We start from the raw sequence: 27,803 nt of genomic DNA on the forward strand, positions 1-27,803 counted from the left end.
ATTACATTGTTTCTAAAGAAATATCTAGGACAGTGTTTCCCAACCGTGGCAATTTGAAGATATTGGCTGGGGAATTCTGGGAGTTGAAGTCCAGATATCTTCAAGTTGCCAAGGTTGGGAAACACTGATCTAGAAAGCCCTTTAAAGCTTTTTTAAACTTTGAGTTCTTTGTCTGGATGATGACTAATATGCTTTGCTTTGAGGACATTAGCTGTTCACTGAACAGTCTGTCTGATTGGGCAGAAATAACAGTAGGTGATAAGTATTGAAGCCCTTTGAAATAAACCAAAGTAGCTACATTACTGCTTTTATCCTGGCCATTGTGCTACTATTAGAAATTTTAACAAAAGTTCAACTTTGAATAGTAAACTTTGATGCAAGATACCTGATTGCTCCCATGTGGATTGTATCCATAGCAGCAAAACATCAGTAACTATATACACTGCATACAGAAAGTATTCAGGAGTGGCTGAACTCCTGTGAATGTCCTAGAGTGGCCCAGCCAGAGCTCTGACTCGAACCCTATTAAATATCTGAAAGGACTTGAAAATGGCTATCCACCGACAGTCACCATGCAACCTAATTGAGCTTGAGATTTGCAAGGACGAATGGCAGAAAATGCCCAAATCCGGGTGTGCAAAGCTTGTTGTGTCATATCCAAAAGGACTGTAATTGTTGCCAAAGGTGCTCCAGACAAAGAGTGAAAAGTCTAAATATGTCATATTTCAGTTTTTTCTTTTTAATATATTTACAGATATTATTTCATTTTGTTATTACGGGGTATTGGGTGTAGATTAATGTCCAAAAAATGAATCTCAATAACTGGAATGAGGTTGCAGCATAACGAAATTGACAAAATACTTTCTGAATACTTTCTGAATGCACTTGTATGTTGCTATATCTGAATTATATTCCTTGTTTGTCCCTCCCAATCAAATTGGCTTCAAACCATGCTTCAAAAAAGGGAATTCTGAGTATCATAAAGGTATCCTCCCCCCTCCCAATAGAACATTCCTGAATATTGAAACTCAACGCAAAGTAGGAGTGATTAGTTAGTGTATGGCAACCATTTCCTCCTCTGGAATTCTTGTGTGAATGCAATCATTTTTTGTTGCATGTTTGGATCCATGGACAAATAAATGTTGCAGACATGCCACATCAGATGTTGCCACTTAACTTTTACTCACAACTCAGCTTTTAAAATATCCAAGGGCTGGAGAGCCATGACCTTTTAAGAATACTACTCTAATGTAATATGTAGGTGGATGGAGTAGAAGGTTTTCACTTTTTTCTTTTTTCTTATTAAGTCTCTGCCCTTTTTTTACATGGATGCCGATGGCTGCTCCAACATCCCAATAACCCAACCATCCGTTGTTATGCCCCAGCTACTTTCATTTCCATCCATCCTGACTTTACTCATTTGGAGCTATCAGTAATACTTTTCAGAAAGTTAGTAAGCTGTAGAGTAAGTTATGAACTTTGGTTGTATTACTCATGCCAGAGGCAAACAGTAAGAACAATAACACAGTTTGAATACCATATTTTTCGGGGTATAAGATGCATCTTTTTCCTTCCTAAAAGAAGCTGATAATTTGGGTGCGTCTTATACTCTGAATGTATGCGCCCCCCCCCCCCCAGCCTTAACTAGCTGCTAATGATCTTCCCAGATCTTACCTTGCAGGCTTTTTCATTGTTTCTCTCTGCAAATAATGTTTTCAAAACCCTAAGTCTTTGCAGGTTTTTTTTCATTGCTCTAACTTGTTCCGAATAAGTTTCTTTCCAGCCCTAACCAGGTGCTAATGATGTTCCCAGCTCTTATCGCTTGCAAGCTCTTTCATTGTTACTCTCAGAATAAAGTTCTTTTTTAAGCCCTTAACCAGGGGATAAAATAATGTGCTGAAGCTGACCAGACTAAGGACACTAGCCAGATGAATACCTTGTAAGCAGATTCTGTTCCCTATTTTTCTCCCCCAAAACTAAGGTGCACCTTATACTCTGGTGTGTCTTATATTCCAAAAAATATGGTATATTTTGGGCAGTCTGCCTTAAGCAGAGTGAAAGTCTGGTTTTATCCCAAGCTTGCTGGTGCTACTCTATGCAAAGTGGGCTCTCTAATCTAACTTTTTTCCAGGTCATTATGCTTCTTACCACCCAGGCAGTACATGCAAATGTTCTGACCTACAATCAAAATGTTGCTTCCCGATGAAATAAAAATAGATTTCACATTTGAATTTGGTTTAAGTACATTATTCTTTTTTGTACATTTGAATAAAGAAGCTTCCATTGACTTGTCCGTAAGACATCCTATTGTAGAAAATTAGGATGTACAGCCTTCCACCCAATTTATTATCCAGTCTAGAGCATTGTGAGTGCTTTGATGTATATAAACACTTGGTTTCTCGTGTAGGGAACATATTTACATATGCAGAAGATTTGCATTCCCTACAGAAGGGAATACTAGAACCCTTCTTGGTGGGGATTATTTATTAATGCATTGAAATGTTTATCTAGGTTTGAGACTCCTTTGTGGGAATGACTGCATTTATTTATTTTTCCTCATTTGATGATGAATTTCTTCTTAATTACAGAACGAGATCAATGCAGAAAAGTCTTGCCAGGTGTTACTCAGCCATGTGATCAGTGAACTTTTCAAAGGGAAGGTTTATGAACAAGAAGAAGAGGAAACTGAAGATATGGTATAGTATACGTATATCGTATGGCCAAGCTTTTTTAGTGCCAACTATGCCTCATTATGAAATTGCATGTGGGGGGTTATCAGTTCAACAGCTAAATAGTTAGAATAAAGTCAACTCTTTTGTGTATTTCTTTTAATTTAGGATAGCTCCAGTGCTTGGTGCTCAAGCTCCATAGAGACTTACTTGCAGCAATTCTGCCTGCCATTCCTCAGGATAACCAGCCTTCTTCAGCACCACCTCTTTGGAGGAGAGCTACCCAGCTGCCAGGTATTATGGAATTTTATTTCCCTTGGAGTATATCCCACCTAGCTCTTTCCCTTTTTGATTGTTTTGTTTCTTTAATAGGAAGATGAAGAATTTACTGTTCTTGCCAATTGCCTGGGCTTGCTGCCATCTTCTTTTCAATCACCAGAGTTTCCTAGTGCCTCTTGCCTTGACTGGCCTGTGCCAGCCTTTGACATTATAACCCAGTGGTGTTCAGAATTGGTCTCATTTGCTGACAAGAATCCAACGCAAGTCAAGGTAAGTAAACAATTTTTCAGGTTTTCATCAGGAGAACTCTTGGTAGCATCTTTTCTGACTGCGTCATACTTCATCAGATGTTCTTCAGATATTGAAACTTATGAAAGCTCATGGCTTTTAATAAAATGTGTTAATCAGAATAAATGCTACTAGACTCCTGATACAATGGGAAACATTATGATATAATGTGATAGTGTGTTTCCCTGAAAATAAGACCCTGTCTTATTTTTTTGAACCCTGAAGTAAATGCTTGGCCTTATCGCCATGCACTCAAAAGCGCGATTGGGCTTATTATCAAGGGATATCTTATTTTGGGGGAAATGGGTACTTAGCCAGTGGGTTAATGTGGTACTAGTTACATGTATAGTGAATGACCTTTTTAAAAAACAAGCCAATTTTTGCTTTGAATATACTGCAGTGTCACATTTGTTTTCAACTACAGTTATTTAATTGGGGATTACGCACAATATACCGGTATGTGTAAAGCAAAAGAGAAAAAAATAACATAACAAAGAGTATTTTTCGGAAAGAAAAAGTCACCTTTTAAAAATAAAATAGATCTGCAGTCCAAAAAGAGATTTAAATTGGGTTGAATGAAAAGACAAAGTAATGGGAATATTAATTCCTCTGAAGGTAATGGTTCTGAAAAGAACCCCTTAAGTATCTCTGAAAACCCAAAGCAGGGACTGAGCTGGAAGAATGTATTTGGCCTCATATGACCTGGTCATCCAGATGGTCATTGGGCCATTTTTTTCCTTTATCTACAGAAACATACTTGAAAATGTTTTATCTTGACAAAGTCAAACAGATGCCAACTTATTTTCACAAGGAAGCAATTTCATATCCAGAGCACATAAAGATACTATTTAACTTTCTTTTGTTTGTTTTTTATTTCTTTTCCCCCTCAGGTCTTACTTATACAAAAAGCTACCTGGGATTTACCACACCTCCTACAATTGCCTGAAAATTATAATACTGTTTTTCAGTATTATCATAGAAAGAGTTGTTTCGTCTGTTCCAAAGTTCCCAAAGATCCTGCAGTTTGTTTAGTTTGTGGTGCTTTTGTGTGTTTGAAAGGACTGTGCTGCAAACGGCAGAGCTTCTGTGAATGTGTCTTGGTAAGAGACAAGTAAAATGACTGTTCTGTTGCCAAACAATATTTTAGAAAGAAAAATACTTTTAATAATTAGCATTAGATGAATTGCTTCTTTCAATCAAGCATCTTTTGGAAAGAATGAAAAAACAAATAATTTTTTGGTAAATCTCTTTCTCAATTGCTAAAAGTCTAAAAGACAGTTTCTCTTTTAATGCTAAATCGTCTATAACATGCATGCCTGCCTTTGATAATAAGATATATTTTGGCTCATAAATATGTTCATAATTTAAGTCAGAAGAGCTGTTCTACAGATGCAGAAGAGGCAAGGATAAGATTGTTCTGAGATGATGCAGTTTTATTCATTAAAGCAAAATATTTCCCTCTTTGTTGTAATTGCATTCACAAAAAATGTCATCTATTTTTCCCCCCTTGCTCTGTAATAACATTTTAGCACTCACAAAATTGTGGAGCTGGAACGGGTATCTTTCTTTTGATCAATGCATCTGTAATCATCATAATTCGTGGTCATCGGTTTTGCCTTTGGGGCTCTGTTTACCTGGACGCTCATGGTGAAGAGGACAGAGATCTCAGGTAATTTTTAAAAACATGGATAACAGGCATTTTGCCTGTATTGGGAAGCTTTTATTTTTAAACAGAGTTTAAAAATGAAAGCTGTTGTAAAAGCTTGGGTCTATTTTTATATTAAAACATATTTGCATGTATAAATATCACATTCTTGGGTAGCACATGGACAGGATTCTGTGGCGGCTGGTGGAAAATGGGGTGTGGGCCAAAGTGAAATTGTGCAATAAACCAACCAACTTGAGACAATGATTACCAATAAGAGCTATTGAAAGATAATTTGGGTTTCCTTAGCCCCAGATATACATAGTTGGAGGTTGGTGTTTTAAAATAGCCAATTATCTTGTATCAGCCTTGCTATTTTTCTGATATTTTTTTTCTTTGCAGGCGTGGCAAACCACTCTATATATGTAAAGAAAGATACAAAATGCTGGAGCAGCAGTGGGTATCGCATACTTTTGATCACATCAATAAACGATGGGGGCCACATTACAATGGTTTATAGGTTGCTAACCGTTGTGCTGTCACATCCCCTTTATTAATTTGCTCCTTGGTTAGCTTTTGCTTTAAGGGAATGGGAACCCAGTCCTTCTCTGGGAAAGCATGAAGCCAGGTCATGAAACAAAGCCCTATATTAATTGGGTGCTGGTAATTTAAAAACACAAAAGAATTAGTTCTCCTGATTTGATACGGAATCTAAATTAATTTTATAGTTGTTGCTTTCTAATCCACTAATAAACAAGCACAAATTGTACTTTTAAAAATGCCACCAAATGGCCATTGAGTGTTTTATTTTTCCCTAATTGGGGTGGTTTGATTGTGCTGATGAACTGTATATTTGTAGACACCTGCTAAACACGTGGCTCCTTTTTTTCCTTTCTCTTTTCTTTGTGTTTTAAGATTTTGCTCAATATGCATTTGTAAGTATGTAAGAGTTGTAACACTTTCAATTTGTGGAATTGTATAGAAATGTCTAAACGATTTTTAGAAAATATTTCGCTTATTGCCAGAGAGCTATTGAAATAGTTTCAGGCATTGCTGAAAACCTTATTCATTCTCAGGAATTTCATAGATACACTCCAGAGATTAGTGAAATAGCTGTAAAATAAGTAGTTTACCACTCTGAATATAATACAATGTGTACACAATGTTGTGTCTGACATTTCAGTTAATTTAATTACAAAAAAATCCCAAGACATCTATTCAGCTGTCTGTGTACATGCAACAAATGGTCCATGTGGTCAGACACTGACCCAACCAAGCATGCCCTTCATCTCATTTCCATTAGGTGACTTTTTCGGGTTGGTAAGGTGGTTTGTGGTACAGGAGAAGGCGTCATGAGTGTTTTGCCAGTGGGCTGTTATTTGGAAACTTCATTGAGTTTTAAGCAATTTGCAAGATGGCCGTGCTCAAATGGTTCCTATCTCTCACCATTCCCCCTTTGCATCTCAAGGGAAGGATGCTTTGATCTAGACGGCAGTGGGGCAGTCAAGGCTTCAGAACAAGGCCATGTTCAGCAGAGTCATCCCCCCTCCCTTTGACCCTCCTAGCCTTTGACTCTTAGATTACACAAAGGAGTCCTTCTATGTATCTGGTTACACAAATTGATTTAAACACAGGTTGGGAGGATGTGAGCAGGCCTTCGTGCTGTAGAAATCAAGACCAGGACATTTTGGTTTTGAGGAATTTGAAATCAGCCAGAATGGGCATCCTTGCCAAAAATGAAACAGACAGGCAGGCAGTACTTTTCAATGCTGATATTTCACTGCCAATATGCTTTTCTTCTTTCTTGCAGAGTTGACAATTTCAAACAATGCTGTCAGGCTTTTGTGACATTTACATATTTTAAACATAATTTTTTCCTGGGAAAAGAAAAGCCTTTACCTGGAAACTATTTTTTAAGAAGTGTTCTCATTACAAAGCCTTGCATTTGATTGAAAGCTGCTTTCTCTTCAGCTATAGAAAAGCACATGGGCCAAGCTATGGGATTATTTGCATAAGGATCTTCAAAGCTCTTTCGGTTTTTAGAAAAATATAGCACTTGGCAATATATTTTATCAAAAATTGTGTAGACAAAGACATGAATGCAAATATTGGGAGTATTTCTATAGGTCTGTATATTGTTCCATCATTACTGCGGGGCGGGGTGGGTGGGTTGGTCTAAAATATGACTTCCTTTGTCAATACATCAGAAGTTCTCCTGGTCCTCCTTTCTTCTTTTTGCATTGCTTACCAATGAGAACCTAACCATTTTATGAGGATAAGATGAAATATCCTGGGCATCTCATGGCATAACACAAGGACAGGAATTCTCTGTATAATTTGAAACTTCACAAGGGGTAATGTTTTCAGAAAATGACTAAAATGTGTTATTTAAAATGGAATGTTTTTGATTGTGTATATGGCTGTGAAGTAAAATCATTCGCCTTAACTTTAAAACCTTGGTATTTCACAATGTTTATTTTGATACTAGTGCATTAAGTCACTGGTTATTTTAAAGACAAAAGACAAGACACGTGTTTGGAAATCCTACTTGAAATTTGCCTGCATGCTGCTGAAACAGAAGTTGGATTCCTCCCGTAACTTCTTAAAAATCTGCTTTATTAACATTACTTGGAGAGCATAACAGGTCCAAGCTAGATCGGTGTGTGTGTGTGTGTGTGTGTGTGTGTGTGTTGCTGCTGCTTCTGCTGCTGCTGCTGCTATTATTCCTCCAGCGTTCTGGTGAGATAACTTGTATGAATGGAAATCTAAGTACAGTACATTACTGTAGAAACAGAATGGACATGTAAAACTAAAACTACCATAATCAATATTGTAAAATATGTTAATAAAAGCCTACTGTCATTATCTGTGAGTAAATGCTCCTCTTTTTCTCCTTTCCTTTTCCTTTTCTTTTGTTTCCTTTTTTATTTTTATTTTTTGCATGAAAGATTGAAGGTTGATCAATTTTAAGTTAGTCCTATCCACATTTCCGGGTTTCTTTTTCCCATTTTCAAATTATGAATTGTAATAAATAAGAGTTGTTTGTACCTCAAGGATAATCATTCATTTTATATTTTAAGATGAAATGAATGAAGAAAACACTTAAAATACCATATCATATACAGCAGGAGTCTCAAACCCTCAGTCTGCAGTCTGGTGCCAGGCTGTGGCCTCTTCGGAACAGGCTGTGGGTGAGTTCACACATGTGCACCAGCTGCATGTGTGAAAGCAATGCACTTCCATGGATCCATCTCCTCATGCTAGCTCCACTGGCCTGCTAAGCCGGAAAGATTGAGGAATGCTGATATACAGTTTCAGAAATCAGGATATAATAAAAAATACCCTATGCACATATTATGTGAAGATGTCAGCGCAGCCCATCTGTGGCCAGTATTCTTCACCTAACCTCAATTTTTCCTTGCAGATATTCACACCACTCTAGAAAAGTGAGGATGTTAAGTGTGTCTTGCAAACCGACAAACCTGCCCATCACTTGGAGGGTCTGCAACACCCTGTATTAATCAATTATAATAGGCTTTTTCAGGGAGTTTTCTAGTATAATTTAAGCTGGAAATTCAGTAATTCTGAATAACAATAAATAACTTTCACTTAACTTTTAACAGAACAATGATAAGTTCCTTTTACATTCCCCCCATGCTTTTTCAAAGATTCTTGAGGGCAATAATTTTGATCCAATGAACATACAAAATGGAAATTCTTTAGACAATAGAAATGTTGAATATTTTCTTATTTTTCTTTTCCTAAGAATGTATGCAGTTACAATTTGGGGTTTTTTGGGGGGGGGGGAGGCGTAGGAGTTAGGTGGATTTTTTTGGTGGCATGTGTAGCCTGAAAGCTCCCTCCAATTTCCAATTTGTTTTTTGCTCCTAATAGAAGTGTATTATTCAACTGCACTAACTCTTAGCTGAGTAGTTTAAGACCATATAAAACGTATCCAACTTTGGCTTTAAAAAATCTTATGCAGCAATTGTTGAAAATATTGAGAGCTCAGGTTGTAGGTTTTGGTGGTGGTGGTGGTAGGGAGCCAAACAATAGGCTTATAGAACAGACCCCTGCCAAAACGAATGGAGCAAATACACGCCTTCTCTTTCTAGGCAAAGATGGCCTCAGCTTTATTTAGAACCTGTCATTTTTGCTGAGGTGTAATGCTTGGTTCTAATGAAGGATGCTACATGAACCTCTCCAAATGAGATCCATTCGATAAAATTTGATGTGTATATAAGCCATGTTTTAGTGCAAGATGTGAAGCCTGTCTCTAAGAATTTATCTTGATGGCCAACATTGCAGCACTACGGGTGTCTTCCATGATCTATGGGAAACCCAAATCCCAGCTGTTTGGAGACCTGGACTTGAATTGGAACCAGATCAGATTCACCCTGGAGGGGCGTTGAAGAATAGAGGCATCAGTTGGTGGTCTGGAGGGGGGCTTGCAACTCCCTACTCCCCCAGGGAGGCAGCATTAGGCTGTCAGCCAGCAGCTATGGAAGATGATTCTATTGTCTTTAGCTGGGACGGCCATGATCGGAATAATTGAAATGTAGAGATTGTGGATTACCTGGGTGACAACATCTAAGCATTTGTGCTGGAGAGAGGTGGAGAAGTGCTGAAGCTGGATGCGTGTTTGGCCAATTTTAGGATAAAAAGAAATTTAAAATTTAAAAGGAGACAAAAGAGACTCAAATGGAGTGAATGGCTATCTAGCAATTGGAAATACCATAGAGAGTGTTGTACATACTCCTGGTCAGTTGGAGGATGATGAAGAACTTGAGGACTCTGACACAGATAGTGTTTATGAATTAGTGGTGGGCCCGGGGTTACAGGTAGTAGAACAGGTGGGAGGCCAGCCACAGGATGTTGCTATGAGTCCAGAATCTAGCAAGGAAGAATCAGACGTTCGCTGGGTCGATCCTAAATTCAGAAGGGTCCAAAAACGTAATGAACAAGTGTTTGGAAGAAGATATTAAGGGGAGGAATGGGTTAAATACTGGAGTGATGCATTTGGTACGTCAGGGGGTCAGTGGGGAAGAAGGGTGGAGTTTCAATGTTGTAGAACAAAAATGGAAGGTGTTCCCGTTCAGCTCCCAAGCAAGCAAAGTCATTCTGTGTTATTTTCTAGTCATTTCTGCTGTTTTTGAATCATGCTGTGAGTACATAAATCTTGGTGAACGGAGGAGGCTGGGAGGAATGCAAAAGGAATGTAATTAGGAGAGATAACGGGAGAACAAGAAATGTGCTAGTATGAAGTGTATTTTGAATACAGAAGGAAGAGAATAAAGATGAAGTTTCTTTGTTTATGAAATACTTCATTTAGTAAAAGTTATTTGTAATAGCTAAAATTCTACTGGGAGGAATTGAGAACAGACTTACAGAAATAATAAATTCAAAAAGAAGAAAAGAAAATTGGAAAAAAGTTATTTGCATAAAAATAAAAGAAAGAAAAAGAAAAAGTTAAGAGAAGGGGTTCTAAAGGAAAATCCTACAAGAAGTGAAATTTTTGAGAGACCAAAAGAGAATGGATGAAAAGGGAAATGTTAATAGAAAGGAAGAAGGCTTAGATCAGGGGTTCTCAAACTTTCTAATGCCATGACCCTTAATACAGTTCCTCATGTTGTGGTGACCCCCAACCATAAGTCTAGCACTAATTCTCCCAACATAGTTCTAAGCTGATTGGCAGGAAGGTCAGAGGGACACGCCCCACTGTAAATGCCTGATTGGTCAGATTGTGGGTTTTGCCTCCCAAGGACAATTCCATCTGTCCATCCATCACCCTGGGGGGGGGGAATTACTGATCCCCTCGGAGAGGGCCCGCAACTTGGGCGTCCTCATTGATCCACAGCTCACATTAGAGAACCATCTTTCAGCTGTGGTGAGGAGGGCGTTTGCCCAGGTTCGCCTGGTGCAGCAGTTGCAGCCCTATTTGGACCAGGAGTCATTACTCACAGTCGCTCATGCCCTCATCACCTCGAGGTTCGACTACTGCAACGCTCTCTACATGGGGCTACCTTTGAAGAATGTTCGGAAACTTCAGATCGTGCAGAATGCGGCTGCGATGGGCATTCCCAGATATGCCCATGTTTCGTCATCACTCCACAGCCTGCACTGGCTGCCGATCAGTTTCCGGTCACAATTCAAAGTGTTGGTTGTGACCTATAAAACCCTACATGGCATCGGACCAGAATACCTCCGGGACCGTCTGCTGCTGCACGAATACCAGCGACCGATTAGGTCCCACAGAGTTGGTCTTCTCCAGGTCCCATCGACGAAACAATGCTGTCTGGCGGGACCCAGGGGAAGAGCCTTCTCTGTGACAGTCCCGGCCCTCTGGAATCAGCTCCCCGCGGAGATAAGAACTGCCCTCACCCTCCTTGCCTTTCGCAAACTTTTTAAAACTCATCTATGTCGCCAGTCATGGAGGAATTGATATATCCTTAGCTGCCTTTGACTTTATGAATGGTGTGTTTGGGCTATATGACTGTTTTAACAGGGGTTTTTTAAAGACTGTTTTAACATTGGATTTGTATATGATGTTTTATTGTTGTGAGCTGCTCCGAGTCCTCGGAGAGGGGCGGCATATAAATCTAATAAATTATTATTATTATTATTATTATTATTATTAGGGTTTTTTATAAGTGAATAATAATTTTATATTAGATTGATACATGATGGTTTGAATTCAGTTTTGATGATGAAAGGGAAAAAATAAAGAAAAGGGAAATAAATTAGGCTATAGTAGGTTAATTGTTGGAAGGTTATACAATTTGAATAATTACTACTTTTCTTTGTAATATTTGTTTTTATATAAGATTTGTATAACTTAAAAATTTGATTTAATGTTGAAAAGTATTTAGATAATTATTGAAATTGTAATGTTATAAGTTCTGTTTAATTATCATTTTAAAGGTCTTTATATAAGATTATATAATTTATAAATTAGATTTTTTTGTTGTAGAGATAATTAGATAATTAAATAATATGTAATACAATATTATTGTATATTGGGAAGTTGGTAATGTTATTAACCCAAGGATTGAAGTGTAGTGATAAGATTAGAATTTATTTAAATATGGAGAATGAGTTAAAATAAAAAATTGAATAATAAATTTGAAAGGGAGATATGAAATGGGAAAAGAGACCAGAAATTTAGAGCATTTAGAAATGATAGAATGATTTTTTTTCAAAAAATGAGTAAAGATTTAAATTGAGGAAAGCAAGGAGTACAGCCTAAAATTAAGAGGTACAAGAGATAATATGTCTGGAAGATAAGCTATAGCGCTTAATTTGGAAGAAAATCGAAAATTAATTGTGGTAGACCCAGTTGACAAAAATAGGACGTAAGGAGGCAGCATTAGAATAACAGTAGATATACCTAGAACAGGGGTGGGCAATTAATTTTGCCATAGGGCCGCATGAAAAATTGGGATGGTTTTAGAGGGCCGGAGTAATATAATTAACTCAGTTCTACCCAGTACTGTATATTATTGGGTAGAACTGAGTTAATTATATTATAATTATAAATTATAATTATATATTATATTATATATTATAATTATATTATAATTATAAATTAATTGCCCACCCCTGGTATATAGTATACAGATGCTGATAACAGATGCTAAATGAAAAAAGCTGAAATCATTTGGTCATTATCACTTCCCTATAATTCCAAATTATGAAACATTATGATCCTGGAAAGTTCCTTTATCCAATTTTAAGTTAATAATTCATCCAATTCATATAATGCTACCTGATTATTTCATTTTTTTAAAAAAATCCTAAAGTTGTCTAGTTTCTTTCTACTTCTATTTTTATCTATCAAGGAACTTGTTTGCTTTCCATAAAAGGGGAGAAAAATTCATATTTAATAGTTTTATATTTCCAGAGTAATACCATTTCTCCTTTCTTCCTTACTCCCCCCTCCATTTCTCCTTCCTTCCTTCCTTCCTTCCTTCCTTCCTTCCTTCCTTCCTTCCTTCCTTCCTTCCTTCCTTCCTTCCTTCCTTCCTTCCTTCCTTCCTTCCTTCCTTCCCTCCCTCCCTCCCTCCCTCCCTCCCTCCCTCCCTCCTTCCCTCCCTCCCTCCCTCCCTGTGCAGAAAAAGCTGGTAACAGATACTAAATGAAAAAACTAAAATCATTTGGTCATTGTCACTTCCCTATAATTCCATATTATGAAACATTATGATCCTGGAAAGTTCCTTTATCCAATTTTAAGTTAATAATTCACCTCCGCGGGCCGGTCACAGACAGCGGACAGGCCGCATCCAGCCCACGGGCCGCATCTTGCCCAGGTCTGACCTACAAGAATATAATATATATATAAATATGGATAAAGGAAAAGATATAAGTTTAAGAGTAGCATCAATGCTGGAATGAAGTTAGAGTTTTGAGTTGCTCGTCTGTTAACTATAAAATGGATTATGATTAGATGTACTCAGGGAAGGAGAAGAGGGAGGAAGAGGAAGTAGAAAGGAAGGGGAGAGAGGGAGAAGGGAAGTAGAACGAGGGAGGGAGGAAGAAGGTAGAGAAGAGAGGGAGATAGAAGGAAAGGAGTAGTATGGAATGTAGAAAGAAAACAGATAAAAGTACAAAAGATGCAAATTGAGGATATTTTTTGGGCATTTTGGACAGAAATGTATAATTATGTATGTTTGATACTATGGCATATGTATGGATGTTTATGTAAAGTTTGTGAAAAAATAAAATTCTTTTAAAAAAGAATTGATCTTGATTTCTCTCCTCCCCCCTCCAATTGTCTTCTTCCCCTCTCTTTCCAATTTTATGTCACCTCAACTCTTCCCTTCAGGTGGAATAAAGGCTAATATATAATCAATGAACACTCTGTGGCTAAGCAGGAGCCCCAAAACTGACATTATAAACAATATCTCAATGAACTATTGACACTTTGCTGAGGGTCAGCATTTTCTAGGTTGAGGTGTGTGTGTGTACATATTGTGTGTGTGTGTGTAATACATCATTGTTGACCGAAAAGAAATCAACATTGCAGGGTAGCAATGGCGGTGGGACTCATCTCCATTCGAGATGAAGTGGACCAATTGCTGTGATGTGGAGACAATAATTTGGTCCTTAACACTAATAAGACCAAGGAGCTTATAGTGGACTATAGAAGAAATAGATCAGACATCCAGCCTTTGCTTATCAATGGAAATGGAGTGGAGAAAGTGGTCAGTTTTACATTTCTGGTATTAGCATAAAAGAGGACCTGACCTGGGACACTCACATTGCATCACTGGTCAAAAGGGCCTCAGCAGAAATTACACTACCTGAGAGTTCTCAGGGAACAACAATTGAATGAAAAACTACTGGTGATCTTCTACAGCTGCACCATGGGAGACCCTTTTTACTTATTGCACCTGTGTATGGTTTGCACAGTGGCAGATAGGACAGCACTCCAAAGGGTTATCATCATTGTCCGGATCACATACATTTTGAAATCATGGAAATAAGATTAAACAATTTTGATGAAAATAAACTGGAGAAGCTGATGGCACGATGGAATAAGGTGAAAGGTTATATGCTGAGTAGAATCTGTGACGCAAATGTGAAAAATAAACTCCAATCACTCTTTCAATAATAACAAATGCAAAGTAGAGCCGAGGAAATATATATATATAAACTAGTAAATATTTGACCCCCCCACAATTGGTGGTGGTGGTGATGGTTTTTGTCGGTCGGGTGATGGGCACACGCACTGTGCACTGTTTTATGTTTGTTTTATGTAACCATATTGATAAAATCAATAAATATATATATAAAAAAAACCAAAAACAAAACATCATTGTCCGAAGGATCATTGGTTGCCTTCTCCCCTCTTTGGAAGAGCTTTATAGCTCCCACTGCTCTAAGAAAGTTCAAAACATTCTTAAAGACCCATCTCATCCTGGGCACCCTTTTTTCGAACCTTTACCATCTGGCAGGCGGTACAGGATAATAAAAACAAGGGCAAATAGGCCCCAAAACTGCTTCTATCCCAGGGCAGTCCCTATATTGAATTTCACTGTAGAATGCAATATTAATGCAATATCGGGGTTTTCAGTCCAATTGAATAGAATGTGAAAGAGAGAGTTTAATTTTTTTTGTAGACGGTGCAATGACAACAAAGTTAACCAAATTAGCCTCACTTTGCAGGTCAGATGCAAAATTGAGGCAGTCAGGAGACCTGCACTGCAGCACATTTACAGTATTCCAGGCAAGTCCGCGAGGTTGCTCTGGGAAGTTTGAATAAGTTGCAGGTTGCAGTGAGCTGCAGAAAAATGACACACAGAAAGCATTTTGACGTTATTAATAGTAAAGCCAATTCCCAGGTTAAAAATGCATTTGGGAAGGGGGGTGGCGTCTCACTGGGATCCTGTTAGCATTATTTTCTATTGCCTCTGCATTTGGGTGGATTTCTCCCTCTTCGACCTTCAGCTCCACATTGTAGAGTGCAATGTATTGGCAGGGCATGCGTACTTCCATTCACAAAGCCCAACTTGCTCCTGGAATGTCACAGTCTCGAATATGAAAGCCTGGTTGTCATAGCAACTATAAATGAGTGCGAGCTGTCCCAATTTAGACGATTGGCCTTTTTACGCTTTCTTGGGCAGTGTGTGTGTGTGGACCTGTTAGAGCTGGTTACCTCGTACAAGCCAAACAAAGCTACCCACATCCTCTGTAGCCTCAATCAGCTGTGGATCAGGATAATTTAATTTATTTATTTAATACTGTTTCATTCCCATTACTCTCTTGTCAGCCTTTATTTGGAATTACAGTGTTCCCTCAATTTTTGCGGGTTCAAACTTAGCGAATAGCCTATACCACGGTTTTTCAAAAAATATTAATTAAAAATACTTCGTGGGGTTTTTTCTATACCATGATTTTCCCGCCCGATGACATCATACGTCATACGTCAAAAACTAATAATTTTTGCAAATATATAACAAAAAAAAAATTGTTAATAAATAATTATGTTTATAAATATCAGGATCACTAAGTGTCTTATTCAATGGTGAGTACCAGTAATAATGGTGAGTAAATGGCTGTTAAGAGAATGGGAAATGGTAATTTAGGGGTTTAAAGTGTTACGGGATGGCTTGCAATACTGTCCATAGCCAAAAATGGTGTTTTTACTTCCGCATCTCTACTTCGCGGAAATTCGACTTTTGCGGGCGGTCTCGGAACGCACCCCCCATGAAAATTGAGGGAACACTGTAATTCCTAAATCATTTCAGATGTATAAAATCCAACCCATCCATCCATAGTAGGCTATTTATATCTTTGTTTTACTGGGGGCCGTATGTACTGTGTTGCAAGCTATAATTTTTTTTTTTAATATATAAAGTGGGGGGGGGGACTGGTTTAGCATTTGAACTACTAAGCAACCATCCCTCCAAAAGTAAAACTATGAAACTTACAATAAACTGTTTCTCAATCTTATTTCTTTCCTGGGCCTCTGCCTAGCTCACAGAAGGTAGGGGAGGAAAAAATCACTTTATAGCTCCTGTTTCAAGAAGGCTGAAAATAATCTCTGCTCACAAACTATATTCACAGGAAATAAGATTAAACAAATTCGCTGAAAACAAATTGGAGAAGCTGATGGTACGATGGAATAAGGTGAAAGATTATATGTTGAGTAGAATATGTGACGAAAATGTGAAAAATAAACTCCAATCACTCTTTGAATAGTAAACAAATGCAAATTAGAGCTAAGGAAATAAAAGAAATAAACTAGTAAATATTTGAACCCCCTAATTGGTGGTGGTGGGTATTGTCAGTCGGGTGATGGGCCCATGCACTGTGCACTGTTTTATGTTTGTTTTATGTTGTTTTCAAATGTGCAAAACCAATAAAAATATTTTTTTAAAAAACAAAAACTATTCACAAAGAACCATTGTCTATAGATGGTAGTTGGTGCCTCACCTTCATATAGATACATCATTCATATTCTAATAACAAAAAGAGACAGATTAATGAAGAGATGAAGGCACCAGCTACAATCTGGGAGGCTGATAATTCTAGTCCAGCCTTAGGCACAAAGGCAGCTTAGTGACCTTGGGCCAGTCCCTCTCTCATTGCCCTAGGAAGCTGGCAAGGCCAAGCCATTTTCAAAATCCTGCCCCCCCAAAATTACAGGGATTAGTCCAAACAATCACTAGCAGTCAGAAACTGATTTAAAGGCAGAAACAAAAAGGGTGAAAGGAAGAGAGGGAGTGGGAGGGAGGGAGAGAGAGAAAAAGAGGGGAGGGATATGTTATTTTTGTTTTGTTTACCACCAGATCATAATTGGTTAGTGAGTTAAAATCAAAGAGCGGAGTCTCTCGACTTCAGAATCTCTAGTATTTGGACCTTTGGATCCAAATACTAAAGTAGTAAAGTAAAGCAAATGTATTTGTTTTATGTATCTTGGAGCAAATTAACCACATAACATTATTATTATTATTATTATTATTATTATTATTATTATTATTATTAATTAGATTTGTATGCTGCCCCTCTCCTTAGACTCAGGGTGGCTCACAACACAATAAAACAATTCGTAACAAATCTAATAATTTAAAAAACATTTTAAAAAACCTGTTATTAAAGCAGACATACACACAAACATACCATACATAAATTGTATAGGCCCAGGGGAGATATCCCAGTTCCCCCATGCCTGGCGGCAAAGGTGGGTTTTAAGGAGTTTACAAAAGGCAAGGAGGGTGGGGGCAGTTCTAATCTCAGGGGGGAGCTGGTTCCAGAGAGTCGGGGCCGCCACAGAGAAGGCTCTTCCCCTGGGACCCACCAAACGACATTGTTTAGTCGACAGGACCTGGAGAAGTCCAACTCTGTGGGACCTAATTGGTCGCTGGGATATATACATTGCATGCACATCATCTGTACCATTGCATAGACAGTGAAGTTGACTGCCAGCACAATTTTCTGAGAATTGTCACATTATTTTAGTTGCTAAAACTTATTTATCTACTTCTAATATTTTCAGCTAAAGATCGGAAGACCTGACATGTGAAAGTTTCTAGTTCTAGTCTGTTACAATCATTAAAAATTACAATTCCACCATTCCATTTTTTTCTTTTTACGACCCATGATCCCTTTATTCGGGTAGGGTCGGGAGCCGAGTCAATGATAACCCATCATTCCATCAAATCCAGAAGAAAAAAATTAAGAATTTGCTTTGACATTCTTTACAATGTGTGATGGAGAAGGAAGACACTGTGCCTTTCATTCCGTGTCCCATTCTATATTGATTTTGTACTGGTTTGCTACATAAAAGGCAATAAATAGCTTGACAACCTGGAAAAGTGTTTGATCACAATGTACAGTGACAAGAAGAATGGAAATAAAATTGTTACTGAGAAATCTGGCTCGGTCGAAAGTGTTGGCAATTGTCCAAGGCAAAGAATGGCAAGCAGGCAGGGGGAGAAATCAAAGCAAGTAAGAAAATTGTCTTTCACAATGTCCCCACAAAGAAGTTACCATGGCAGCTCTTAGTCTTCTGCAGTTTGTGGACAGCTCAACTTAAATGAACTAGGATTCACCCTCCTCCTCCAAAGAACCCCTCTCTCCTTTTCTATTGATTTTAAGATATAGTCTAGAAAACGCAGCCTAGATTATTCTGAAGTAAATCAGACTTCAAAAACTACAGGCAGTCCTTAACTTACAACAGTTCATTTAGTGACTGTCTGAAGTTACATTAAAGAAAGGAACTTGTTAGCATTCCACACTCGGCTTATAACCAATGTTAGAATACTAAACTGAAAACAGTATATGTGGTAATGGTAATTGTTCAGCCAATAACATAGACTAATAAGTAAGAATATATATATTATTTACAATGTATACAATAGATTAATCAGTAAACAGTCAACTACATATATATCAAAGTCAAGCAATCATATACAAACCAGATATCAGAATATACAGTTCTATACATACAGCAGCTGTTAGTACATGGTACTCACCTGTTTTGGGGTTGCCATGTATTAAACTGCCAATGGTAGTTTACAACTGTAAAGTTGTAATACAGTATATCTTTAAGAGCTTTGACTGGTTTGGTCATAAGAGGGCGCCAGTTCCTTTCCCTGTGGGGGGAGTTTACTTTGAGATATTCTTAGCTGTGTGCGGCTGTGTGTGGTTTGTTATCTTTTTCTACTTTGTGTTGTACAAGTGGTCCCTCGATTATCGCGAGGGTTCCGTTCCAGGATCCCTCGCGATAATCGATTTTTCGCGAAGTGGCGGCGCGGAAGTAAAAGCACTATCTGCGCATGCGCGATCTTTTTTTTTAAAAAAAAATGGCCGCGCATGCGCAGATGGTGGGGCGACGGCAGTTCGGAGGCTGGCAATGGTTACTTTCCATGCCGGCCACCCCCCCCGCAGCGCCTCCGGGCTCCTCGGCGCTACAACCCGCCCGCCAGATTCGCCCCTCTCCCCGATTCGCCCCGTTTTTTTGCCCTCCCAAGTTGCTATCTCTCCCCGATTCGCCCCTCTCCCCGATTCGCCCCATTTTTTTGCCCTGTCCAAGTTGCTGGCTCTCAGTGAGAAGTCTTCATTTTGTGATTGCAAACTTATTTTTTTAACGGGGGGTTTGTCCTAGCCAAGTTGCTGGCTCTCAGTGAGAAGTCTTCATTTTGTGTTTGCAAACTTATTTTTTTAACGGGGGGGTTTGTCCTAGCCAAGTTGCTGGCTCTCAGTGAGAAGTCTTCATTTTGTGATTGCAAACTTATTTTTTTAACGGGGGGGGGTTTGTCCTAGCCAAGTTGCTGGCTCTCAGTGAGAAGTCTTCATTTTGTGATTGCAAACTTATTTTTTTAACGGGGGGTTTGTCCTTGCCAAGTTGCTGGATCTCAGTGAGGACAGTTTTAGTTTGTGATTTCCAATGTAGTTTTTAAGCAGCTTTTTTGGTCTTGCCAAGTTGCTGGATCTCAGTGAGGACAGTTTTAGTTTGTGATTTCCAATTTAGTTTTTAAGCAGCTTTTTTGGTCTTGCCAAGTTGCTGGATCTCAGTGAGGACAGTTTTAGTTTGTGATTTCTAATTTAGTTTTTAAGCAGCTTTTTTGGTCTTGCCAAGTTGCTGGATCTCAGTGAGGACAGTTTTAGTTTGTGATTTCCAATTTAGTTTTTAAGCAGCTTTTTTGGTCTTGCCAAGTTGCTGGATCTCAGTGAGGACAGTTTTAGTTTGTGATTTCTAATTTAGTTTTTAAGCAGCTTTTTTGGTCTTGCCAAGTTGCTGGATCTCAGTGAGGACAGTTTTAGTTTGTGATTTCTAATTTAGTTTTTAAGCAGCTTTTTTGGTCTTGCCAAGTTGCTGGATCTCAGTGAGGACAGTTTTAGTTTGTGATTTCCAATTTAGTTTTTAAGCAGCTTTTTTGGTCTTGCCAAGTTGCTGGATCTCAGTGAGGACAGTTTTAGTTTGTGATTTCTAATTTAGTTTTTAAGCAGCTTTTTTGGTCTTGCCAAGTTGCTGGATCTCAGTGAGGACAGTTTTAGTTTGTGATTTCCAATTTAGTTTTTAAGCAGCTTTTTTGGTCTTGCCAAGTTGCTGGATCTCAGTGAGGACAGTTTTAGTTTGTGATTTCTAATTTAGTTTTTAAGCAGCTTTTTTGGTCTTGCCAAGTTGCTGGATCTCAGTGAGGACAGTTTTAGTTTGTGATTTCCAATTTAGTTTTTAAGCAGCTTTTTTGGCCTTGCCAAGTTGCTGGATCTCAGTGAGGACAGTTTTAGTTTGTGATTTCCAATTTAGTTTTTAAGCAGCTTTTTTGGCCTTGCCAAGTTGCTGGATCTCAGTGAGAAGTCTTCATTTTGTGATTGCAAACTTATTTTTTTAACGGGGGGGTTTGTCCTAGCCAAGTTGCTGGCTCTCAGTGAGAAGTCTTCATTTTGTGATTGCAAACTTATTTTTTTAACGGGGTTTTTTTTTCCTTTTTTGGCCCTGCCTTGATGACGTCACACAAACTGACGTGTAGCATTGCTGGTTGGCCGAAATCTCGGCCAATCAGCTTTGCCATTGCAATCAGTTTGCCCGGTAATGGTGATACAGCAAATTTTCAGCCAATCAGCGTTGAGATTGCTGATGGGCAGAAATCTCGGCCAATCAGTGTTGTTTGCTCAGAGTGCTTTGCTTTGAAAGTTTTGCAACTTTTGCAGCCGTTTCTTCGAGCCGTTTCTTCGAGTCGTTTCTTGCATCTCTGTCTTGGTGTTGCTGTGTGTTGCATCTGTGTTTTGGATCTGTGTCTGGGATCTGTTTCTTGGATCTGTGTCTTGGAGGTGTTTGTGAAGACTTCTCTGAAGATGGCACCTAAACGTTCCATGCGTAGTGGAGGCAGCGATGCTAAAAAGACCCGGAAGATGCTGACAATCAAGGAGAAGATTGAACTGTTGGACATGCTGAAAGCGGGACAGTGTAATGTAGAGGTTGGTCGCCATTATGGGATCAACGAATCGACTGTGCGATACATTAAGAAAGATGAGAAGAAGATAAGGCAAACTTCTCTGATATCATTCAACAAGGCTGCAAAAAGAATGGTGACGCCTAGAAACAAACGCCTTATGAAGATGGAAGCTGCTTTGTCTGTGTGGGTAGAAGACTGCAGAAAAAAAAGCATTGCTTTGGATACGAACACTATCCGAACCAAGGCGCAGCAATTGTACAACCGTCTTGAAGATGCAGATGGGGGAGACCCAGGTAAGGGCTGGTGTTTTTTATATTTAAGTGTTTTTAAAGGAAGGAGGGGGGGAGAGAAAGGAGGGGGGGAGGGAGGGGAGGGAAGGATGGAAAGAAGGAGATAAAGGAGGGAGGGAGGGAAGGGGGGAGAGAAAGGAGGGGGGGAGGGAGGGGAGGGAAGGATGGAAAGAAGGAGATAAAGGAGGGAGGGAGGGAAGGGGGGAGAGAAAGGAGGGGGGGAGGGAGGGGAGGGAAGGATGGAAAGAAGGAGATAAAGGAGGGAGGGAAGGGGGGAGAGAAAGGAGGGGGGAGGGAGGGGAGGGAAGGATGGAAAGAAGGAGATAAAGGAGGGAGGGAGGGAAGGGGGGAGAGAAAGGAGGGGGGGAGGGAGGGGAGGGAAGGATGGAAAGTAGGAGATAAAGGAGGAGGGGGAAGGATGGAAAGAAAGGAGGGAGAGAAAGGAGGGGGGAAGGATGGAAAGAAGGAGATAAAGGAGGAGGGGGAAGGATGGAAAGAAAGGAGGGAGAGAAAGGAGGGGGGAAGGATGGAAAGAAGGAGATAAAGGAGGGGGGAGGGGAGAAAGGAGAGGGGGAGGGATGGAGGGAAGGACTGTATGCTTTCATTCAAGTCACTTCTCTCTCCCTTTCCTGTCATTCTCTGTAGGTGAAGGCGCTGATGACCCTGAAGACCCCCAGCCGTCAACATCTTCTGCTTCTTCAGCCTCAGCCCCAGCCACATTCACAGCAAGCAAAGGGTGGTTCGATAAATTTCAACGGCGCTATGGCCTGAAGAGTGTGTCATTGCACGGAGAAGCTGCCTCAGCAGATACAGGTGCAGCAGAAAACTTTGTCCAGCGCACGTTTAAAGACCTAATTGCAGAAGGGGGCTACCTTCCAGAACAGGTGTTCAACATGGACGAAACAGGCCTGTTCTGGAAGAGGATGCCTTCAAGGACTTTCTTGATGCAAGATGAAGCCAAAGCCCCTGGCTTTAAGGCCATGAAAGATCGGGTGACTTTGATCATGTGTGGGAATGCAGCAGGCTTTTTGCTGAAGCCAGGGCTAATCTATAGGTCACGAAATCCAAGAGCCCTCAAGAACAGAAATAAGAATTCATTGCCAGTGTACTGGATGCATAATCCTAAAGCATGGATTACAAAACCCCTCACGCGGGACTGGTTTCACCAGTGCTTCATCCCACAGGTGCAGGTGTATTTGGCTGGCAAAGGACTTGATTTCAAAGTGCTTCTCCTAATGGACAATGCTGGAGGCCATGATCACCTGGAACATGAACGTGATGGGGTGCAAGTCGAATTCTTGCCACCAAACACCACATCGCTTATCCAGCCGATGGATCAAGGTGTTATCCGCGCATTTAAGGCACTGTACATGCGCAATTCTCTTGCAAGCATTGTGGAAGCAATGGAAGCTGATCAAAACTTCACATTGAAGGCCTACTGGCGTCAGTACACAATTGCATCTTGTCTGAAGAACATTCAGAGTGCCTTGGTGGATATGAAGTCACAGACAATGAATGCCTGCTGGAAGAAATTGTGGCCAGAAGTGGTGCATGCTCACAGGGGATTTGCTCCCGAAGAAATTCAAGATGCTGCAGTCCAGAACTCTGTGAAGCTGGCACAGGCAGTGGGTGGAGAAGGCTTCGTTGACATGACACCAGAGGAAGTCAATGGTTTGCTTGATGAGCATGGCCTACCGCTGACAGACAAAGATCTGGAGGAGCTGACCAGGTCAGTGAGTGAAGAAGAGGAGGGAGCTGAAGAAGCTGAGGAAGAAGAAGATGTTGGCCTAACGCTTGAGCGGCTTGCAGAAATGAACAGAGCTGCTGCAAATCTCCAACGTATGGTGGAACTTTGGGATCCCCACATGACTCGCTCTTTACAATTTAAGGCCTCCCTTGACAACATCATTGCACCATACAGAGCCATGTTAGCCAAGGAAAAGAAAAAGCGCCAACAACTGCCCATAACTATGTTTGTCACGAAAACCGCGAGGTCTGTCACACCATCACCTGCAGCGTCCATTGTAGACATGGTGATAGAAGAAGATCCCGATTTATCCTAGTTATGCTTACACCCCCCCCCCAAAAAAATGTACAGTAAATAAATATTTTTATTATTTCTATCAGGATGACTAAGTGTGTTATTAAATGTGTACAGTACAGGTACAGGTGGAGGTACAGTACAGTACATTAAGGGGATGGGAAATGGTAATTTGTGGGTTGAAAGTGTTGGGACTGAGTGGCATAGAGAAGAATGAATGAATGACTGAGTGAATGAATGAAATTCAAACACAGGTGAGGGCTGGGGGTTTTTATTCTGTCATTGCTTAAGTGCTTTTTAAGGGAGGGAGGGAGGGAGGGAGGGATGGAAGGAGGACATGAGGGCCAAAAAAGCTGCTTAAAAACTAAATTGGAAATCACAAACTAAAACTGTCCTCACTGAGATCCAGCAACTTGGCAAGGCCAAAAAAGCTGCTTAAAAACTAAATTGGAAATCACAAACTAAAACTGTCCTCACTGAGATCCAGCAACTTGGCAAGGCCAAAAAAGCTGCTTAAAAACTAAATTGGAAATCACAAACTAAAACTGTCCTCACTGAGATCCAGCAACTTGGCAAGGCCAAAAAAGCTGCTTAAAAACTAAATTGGAAATCACAAACTAAAACTGTCCTCACTGAGATCCAGCAACTTGGCAAGGCCAAAAAAGCTGCTTAAAAACTAAATTGGAAATCACAAACTAAAACTGTCCTCACTGAGATCCAGCAACTTGGCAAGGCCAAAAAAGCTGCTTAAAAACTAAATTGGAAATCACAAACTAAAACTGTCCTCACTGAGATCCAGCAACTTGGCAAGGCCAAAAAAGCTGCTTAAAAACTAAATTGGAAATCACAAACTAAAACTGTCCTCACTGAGATCCAGCAACTTGGCAAGGCCAAAAAAGCTGCTTAAAAACTAAATTGGAAATCACAAACTAAAACTGTCCTCACTGAGATCCAGCAACTTGGCAAGGCCAAAAAAGCTGCTTAAAAACTAAATTGGAAATCACAAACTAAAACTGTCCTCACTGAGATCCAGCAACTTGGCAAGGCCAAAAAAGCTGCTTAAAAACTAAATTGGAAATCACAAACTAAAACTGTCCTCACTGAGATCCAGCAACTTGGCAAGGCCAAAAAAGCTGCTTAAAAACTAAATTGGAAATCACAAACTAAAACTGTCCTCACTGAGATCCAGCAACTTGGCAAGGCCAAAAAAGCTGCTTAAAAACTAAATTGGAAATCACAAACTAAAACTGTCCTCACTGAGATCCAGCAACTTGGCAAGGCCAAAAAAGCTGCTTAAAAACTAAATTGGAAATCACAAACTAAAACTGTCCTCACTGAGATCCAGCAACTTGGCAAGGCCAAAAAAGCTGCTTAAAAACTAAATTGGAAATCACAAACTAAAACTGTCCTCACTGAGATCCAGCAACTTGGCAAGGCCAAAAAAGCTGCTTAAAAACTAAATTGGAAATCACAAACTAAAACTGTCCTCACTGAGATCCAGCAACTTGGCAAGGCCAAAAAAGCTGCTTAAAAACTAAATTGGAAATCACAAACTAAAACTGTCCTCACTGAGATCCAGCAACTTGGCAAGGCCAAAAAAGCTGCTTAAAAACTAAATTGGAAATCACAAACTAAAACTGTCCTCACTGAGATCCAGCAACTTGGCAAGGCCAAAAAAGCTGCTTAAAAACTAAATTGGAAATCACAAACTAAAACTGTCCTCACTGAGATCCAGCAACTTGGCAAGGCCAAAAAAGCTGCTTAAAAACTAAATTGGAAATCACAAACTAAAACTGTCCTCACTGAGATCCAGCAACTTGGCAAGGCCAAAAAAGCTGCTTAAAAACTAAATTGGAAATCACAAACTAAAACTGTCCTCACTGAGATCCAGCAACTTGGCAAGGCCAAAAAAGCTGCTTAAAAACTAAATTGGAAATCACAAACTAAAACTGTCCTCACTGAGATCCAGCAACTTGGCAAGGCCAAAAAAGCTGCTTAAAAACTAAATTGGAAATCACAAACTAAAACTGTCCTCACTGAGATCCAGCAACTTGGCAAGACCAAAAAAGCTGCTTAAAAACTAAATTGGAAATCACAAACTAAAACTGTCCTCACTGAGATCCAGCAACTTGGCAAGACCAAAAAAGCTGCTTAAAAACTACATTGGAAATCACAAACTAAAACTGTCCTCACTGAGATCCAGCAACTTGGCAAGGCCAAAAAAGCTGCTTAAAAACTAAATTGGAAATCACAAACTAAAACTGTCCTCACTGAGATCCAGCAACTTGGCAAGGCCAAAAAAGCTGCTTAAAAACTAAATTGGAAATCACAAACTAAAACTGTCCTCACTGAGATCCAGCAACTTGGCAAGGCCAAACCCCCCGTTAAAAAAATAAGTTTGCAATCACAAAATGAAGACTTCTCACTGAGAGCCAGCAACTTGGCTAGGACAAACCCCCCCGTTAAAAAAATAAGTTTGCAATCACAAAATGAAGACTTCTCACTGAGAGCCAGCAACTTGGCTAGGACAAACCCCCCCCCCCCCGTTAAAAAAATAAGTTTGCAATCACAAAATGAAGACTTCTCACTGAGAGCCAGCAACTTGGCTAGGACAAACCCCCCGTTAAAAAAATAAGTTTGCAAACACAAAATGAAGACTTCTCACTGAGAGCCAGCAACTTGGCTAGGACAAACCCCCCGTTAAAAAAATAAGTTTGCAAACACAAAATGAAGACTTCTCACTGAGAGCCAGCAACTTGGCTAGGACAAACCCCCCGTTAAAAAAATAAGTTTGCAAACACAAAATGAAGACTTCTCACTGAGAGCCAGCAACTTGGCTAGGACAAACCCCCCCGTTAAAAAAATAAGTTTGCAAACACAAAATGAAGACTTCTCACTGAGAGCCAGCAACTTGGCTAGGACAAACCCCCTGTTAAAAAAATAAGTTTGCAAACACAAAATGAAGACTTCTCACTGAGAGCCAGCAACTTGGCTAGGACAAACCCCCCGTTAAAAAAATAAGTTTGCAAACACAAAATGAAGACTTCTCACTGAGAGCCAGCAACTTGGCTAGGACAAACCCCCCGTTAAAAAAATAAGTTTGCAAACACAAAATGAAGACTTCTCACTGAGAGCCAGCAACTTGGCTAGGACAAACCCCCCGTTAAAAAAATAAGTTTGCAAACACAAAATGAAGACTTCTCACTGAGAGCCAGCAACTTGGCTAGGACAAACCCCCCGTTAAAAAAATAAGTTTGCAATCACAAAATGAAGACTTCTCACTGAGAGCCAGCAACTTGGACAGGGCAAAAAAACGGGGCGAATCGGGGAGAGGGGCGAATCGGGGAGAGATAGCAACTTGGGAGGGCAAAAAAACGGGGCGAATCGGGGAGAGGGGCGAATCTGGCGGGCGGGTTGTAGCGCCGAGGAGCCCGGAGGCGCTGCGGGGGGGGGGGGGTGGCCGGCATGGAAAGTAACCATTGCCAGCCTCCGAACTGCCGTCGCTCCACCATCTGCGCATGCGCGGCCATTTAAAAAAAAAAAAAAAAGAGAGAGAGATCGCGCATGCGCAGATAGTGCTTTTAGTTCCGCGCCGCCAAGCACGTATTTTTTTTAAAATTTTTTTTTTAAAAATCGCGATATAGCGTTCGCGAAAAACGAGATGGTAGCAATTGCTGAAAAATCGCGATATAGCGTTTCGCGAAGATCGAGATCGCGAAACTCGAGGGACCACTTATATGTAAATAATACTTTGTTAAATACTAAGTCTGTGTCTTTTACTGGCTGGATCACACAACTACACCACTGCAATAACTCTGCTGTGTGTATGTCGATGGTTTCGTACAAGGCTGCACTGAGACATCCTAACAGCAACTAACCAATAATATTCCCCTTCAGAACACACAGTTCTATATAATACCATAAGTAGACCAATATTTAGAGCACAGCAACATATCAGCACACAGCAATAATTAGCACACAGCAATATATTAGCACACAGCAATATTTAGCACACAGCAAGTACAATGGTACTTCTACTTACAAACTTAATTCATTCTGTGATCAGGTTCTTAAGTAGAAAAGTTTGTAAGAAGCAATTTTTCCCATAGGAATCAATGTAAAAGCAAATAATGCGTTTGATTGGGGAAACCACAGGGAGGGTGAGGCCCTGTTTCCTCCCAGGAGATT

The 27,803-nt window shown here is 39.8% G+C and overlaps 2 protein-coding genes across 3 annotated transcripts in view; both read left to right on the forward strand.

Annotated features, from left to right (window-relative positions):
- UBR3 (ubiquitin protein ligase E3 component n-recognin 3) overlaps positions 1–7,746 on the forward strand; it is a 113,732-nt gene extending 105,986 nt beyond the window's left edge. For both annotated transcript variants that reach the window (XM_070731718.1, XM_070731719.1), the window contains exons 34-39: positions 2,589–2,696; positions 2,838–2,963; positions 3,042–3,218; positions 4,127–4,336; positions 4,766–4,905; positions 5,284–7,746. In XM_070731718.1, coding sequence (XP_070587819.1) covers positions 2,589–2,696; positions 2,838–2,963; positions 3,042–3,218; positions 4,127–4,336; positions 4,766–4,905; positions 5,284–5,401 — 879 coding nt within the window. In that variant the 3' untranslated portion in view covers positions 5,402–7,746. The remainder of the gene's footprint in view (positions 1–2,588; positions 2,697–2,837; positions 2,964–3,041; positions 3,219–4,126; positions 4,337–4,765; positions 4,906–5,283) is intronic.
- A 13,079-nt stretch (positions 7,747–20,825) lies between these two features.
- On the forward strand, positions 20,826–23,697 carry LOC139159846 (tigger transposable element-derived protein 1-like). The gene is made up of 2 exons (XM_070737274.1): positions 20,826–21,577; positions 22,220–23,697. Exons 1-2 carry the CDS (start codon positions 20,833–20,835, stop codon positions 23,635–23,637), a joined length of 2,163 nt encoding a protein of 720 aa, XP_070593375.1. The 5' UTR covers positions 20,826–20,832; the 3' UTR covers positions 23,638–23,697.
- Positions 23,698–27,803: the final 4,106 nt, after the last annotated feature.

This window comes from Erythrolamprus reginae, chromosome 1 (genome assembly GCF_031021105.1).
Source record: "Erythrolamprus reginae isolate rEryReg1 chromosome 1, rEryReg1.hap1, whole genome shotgun sequence".
Classification (NCBI taxonomy): Eukaryota; Metazoa; Chordata; class Lepidosauria; order Squamata; family Dipsadidae; genus Erythrolamprus; species Erythrolamprus reginae.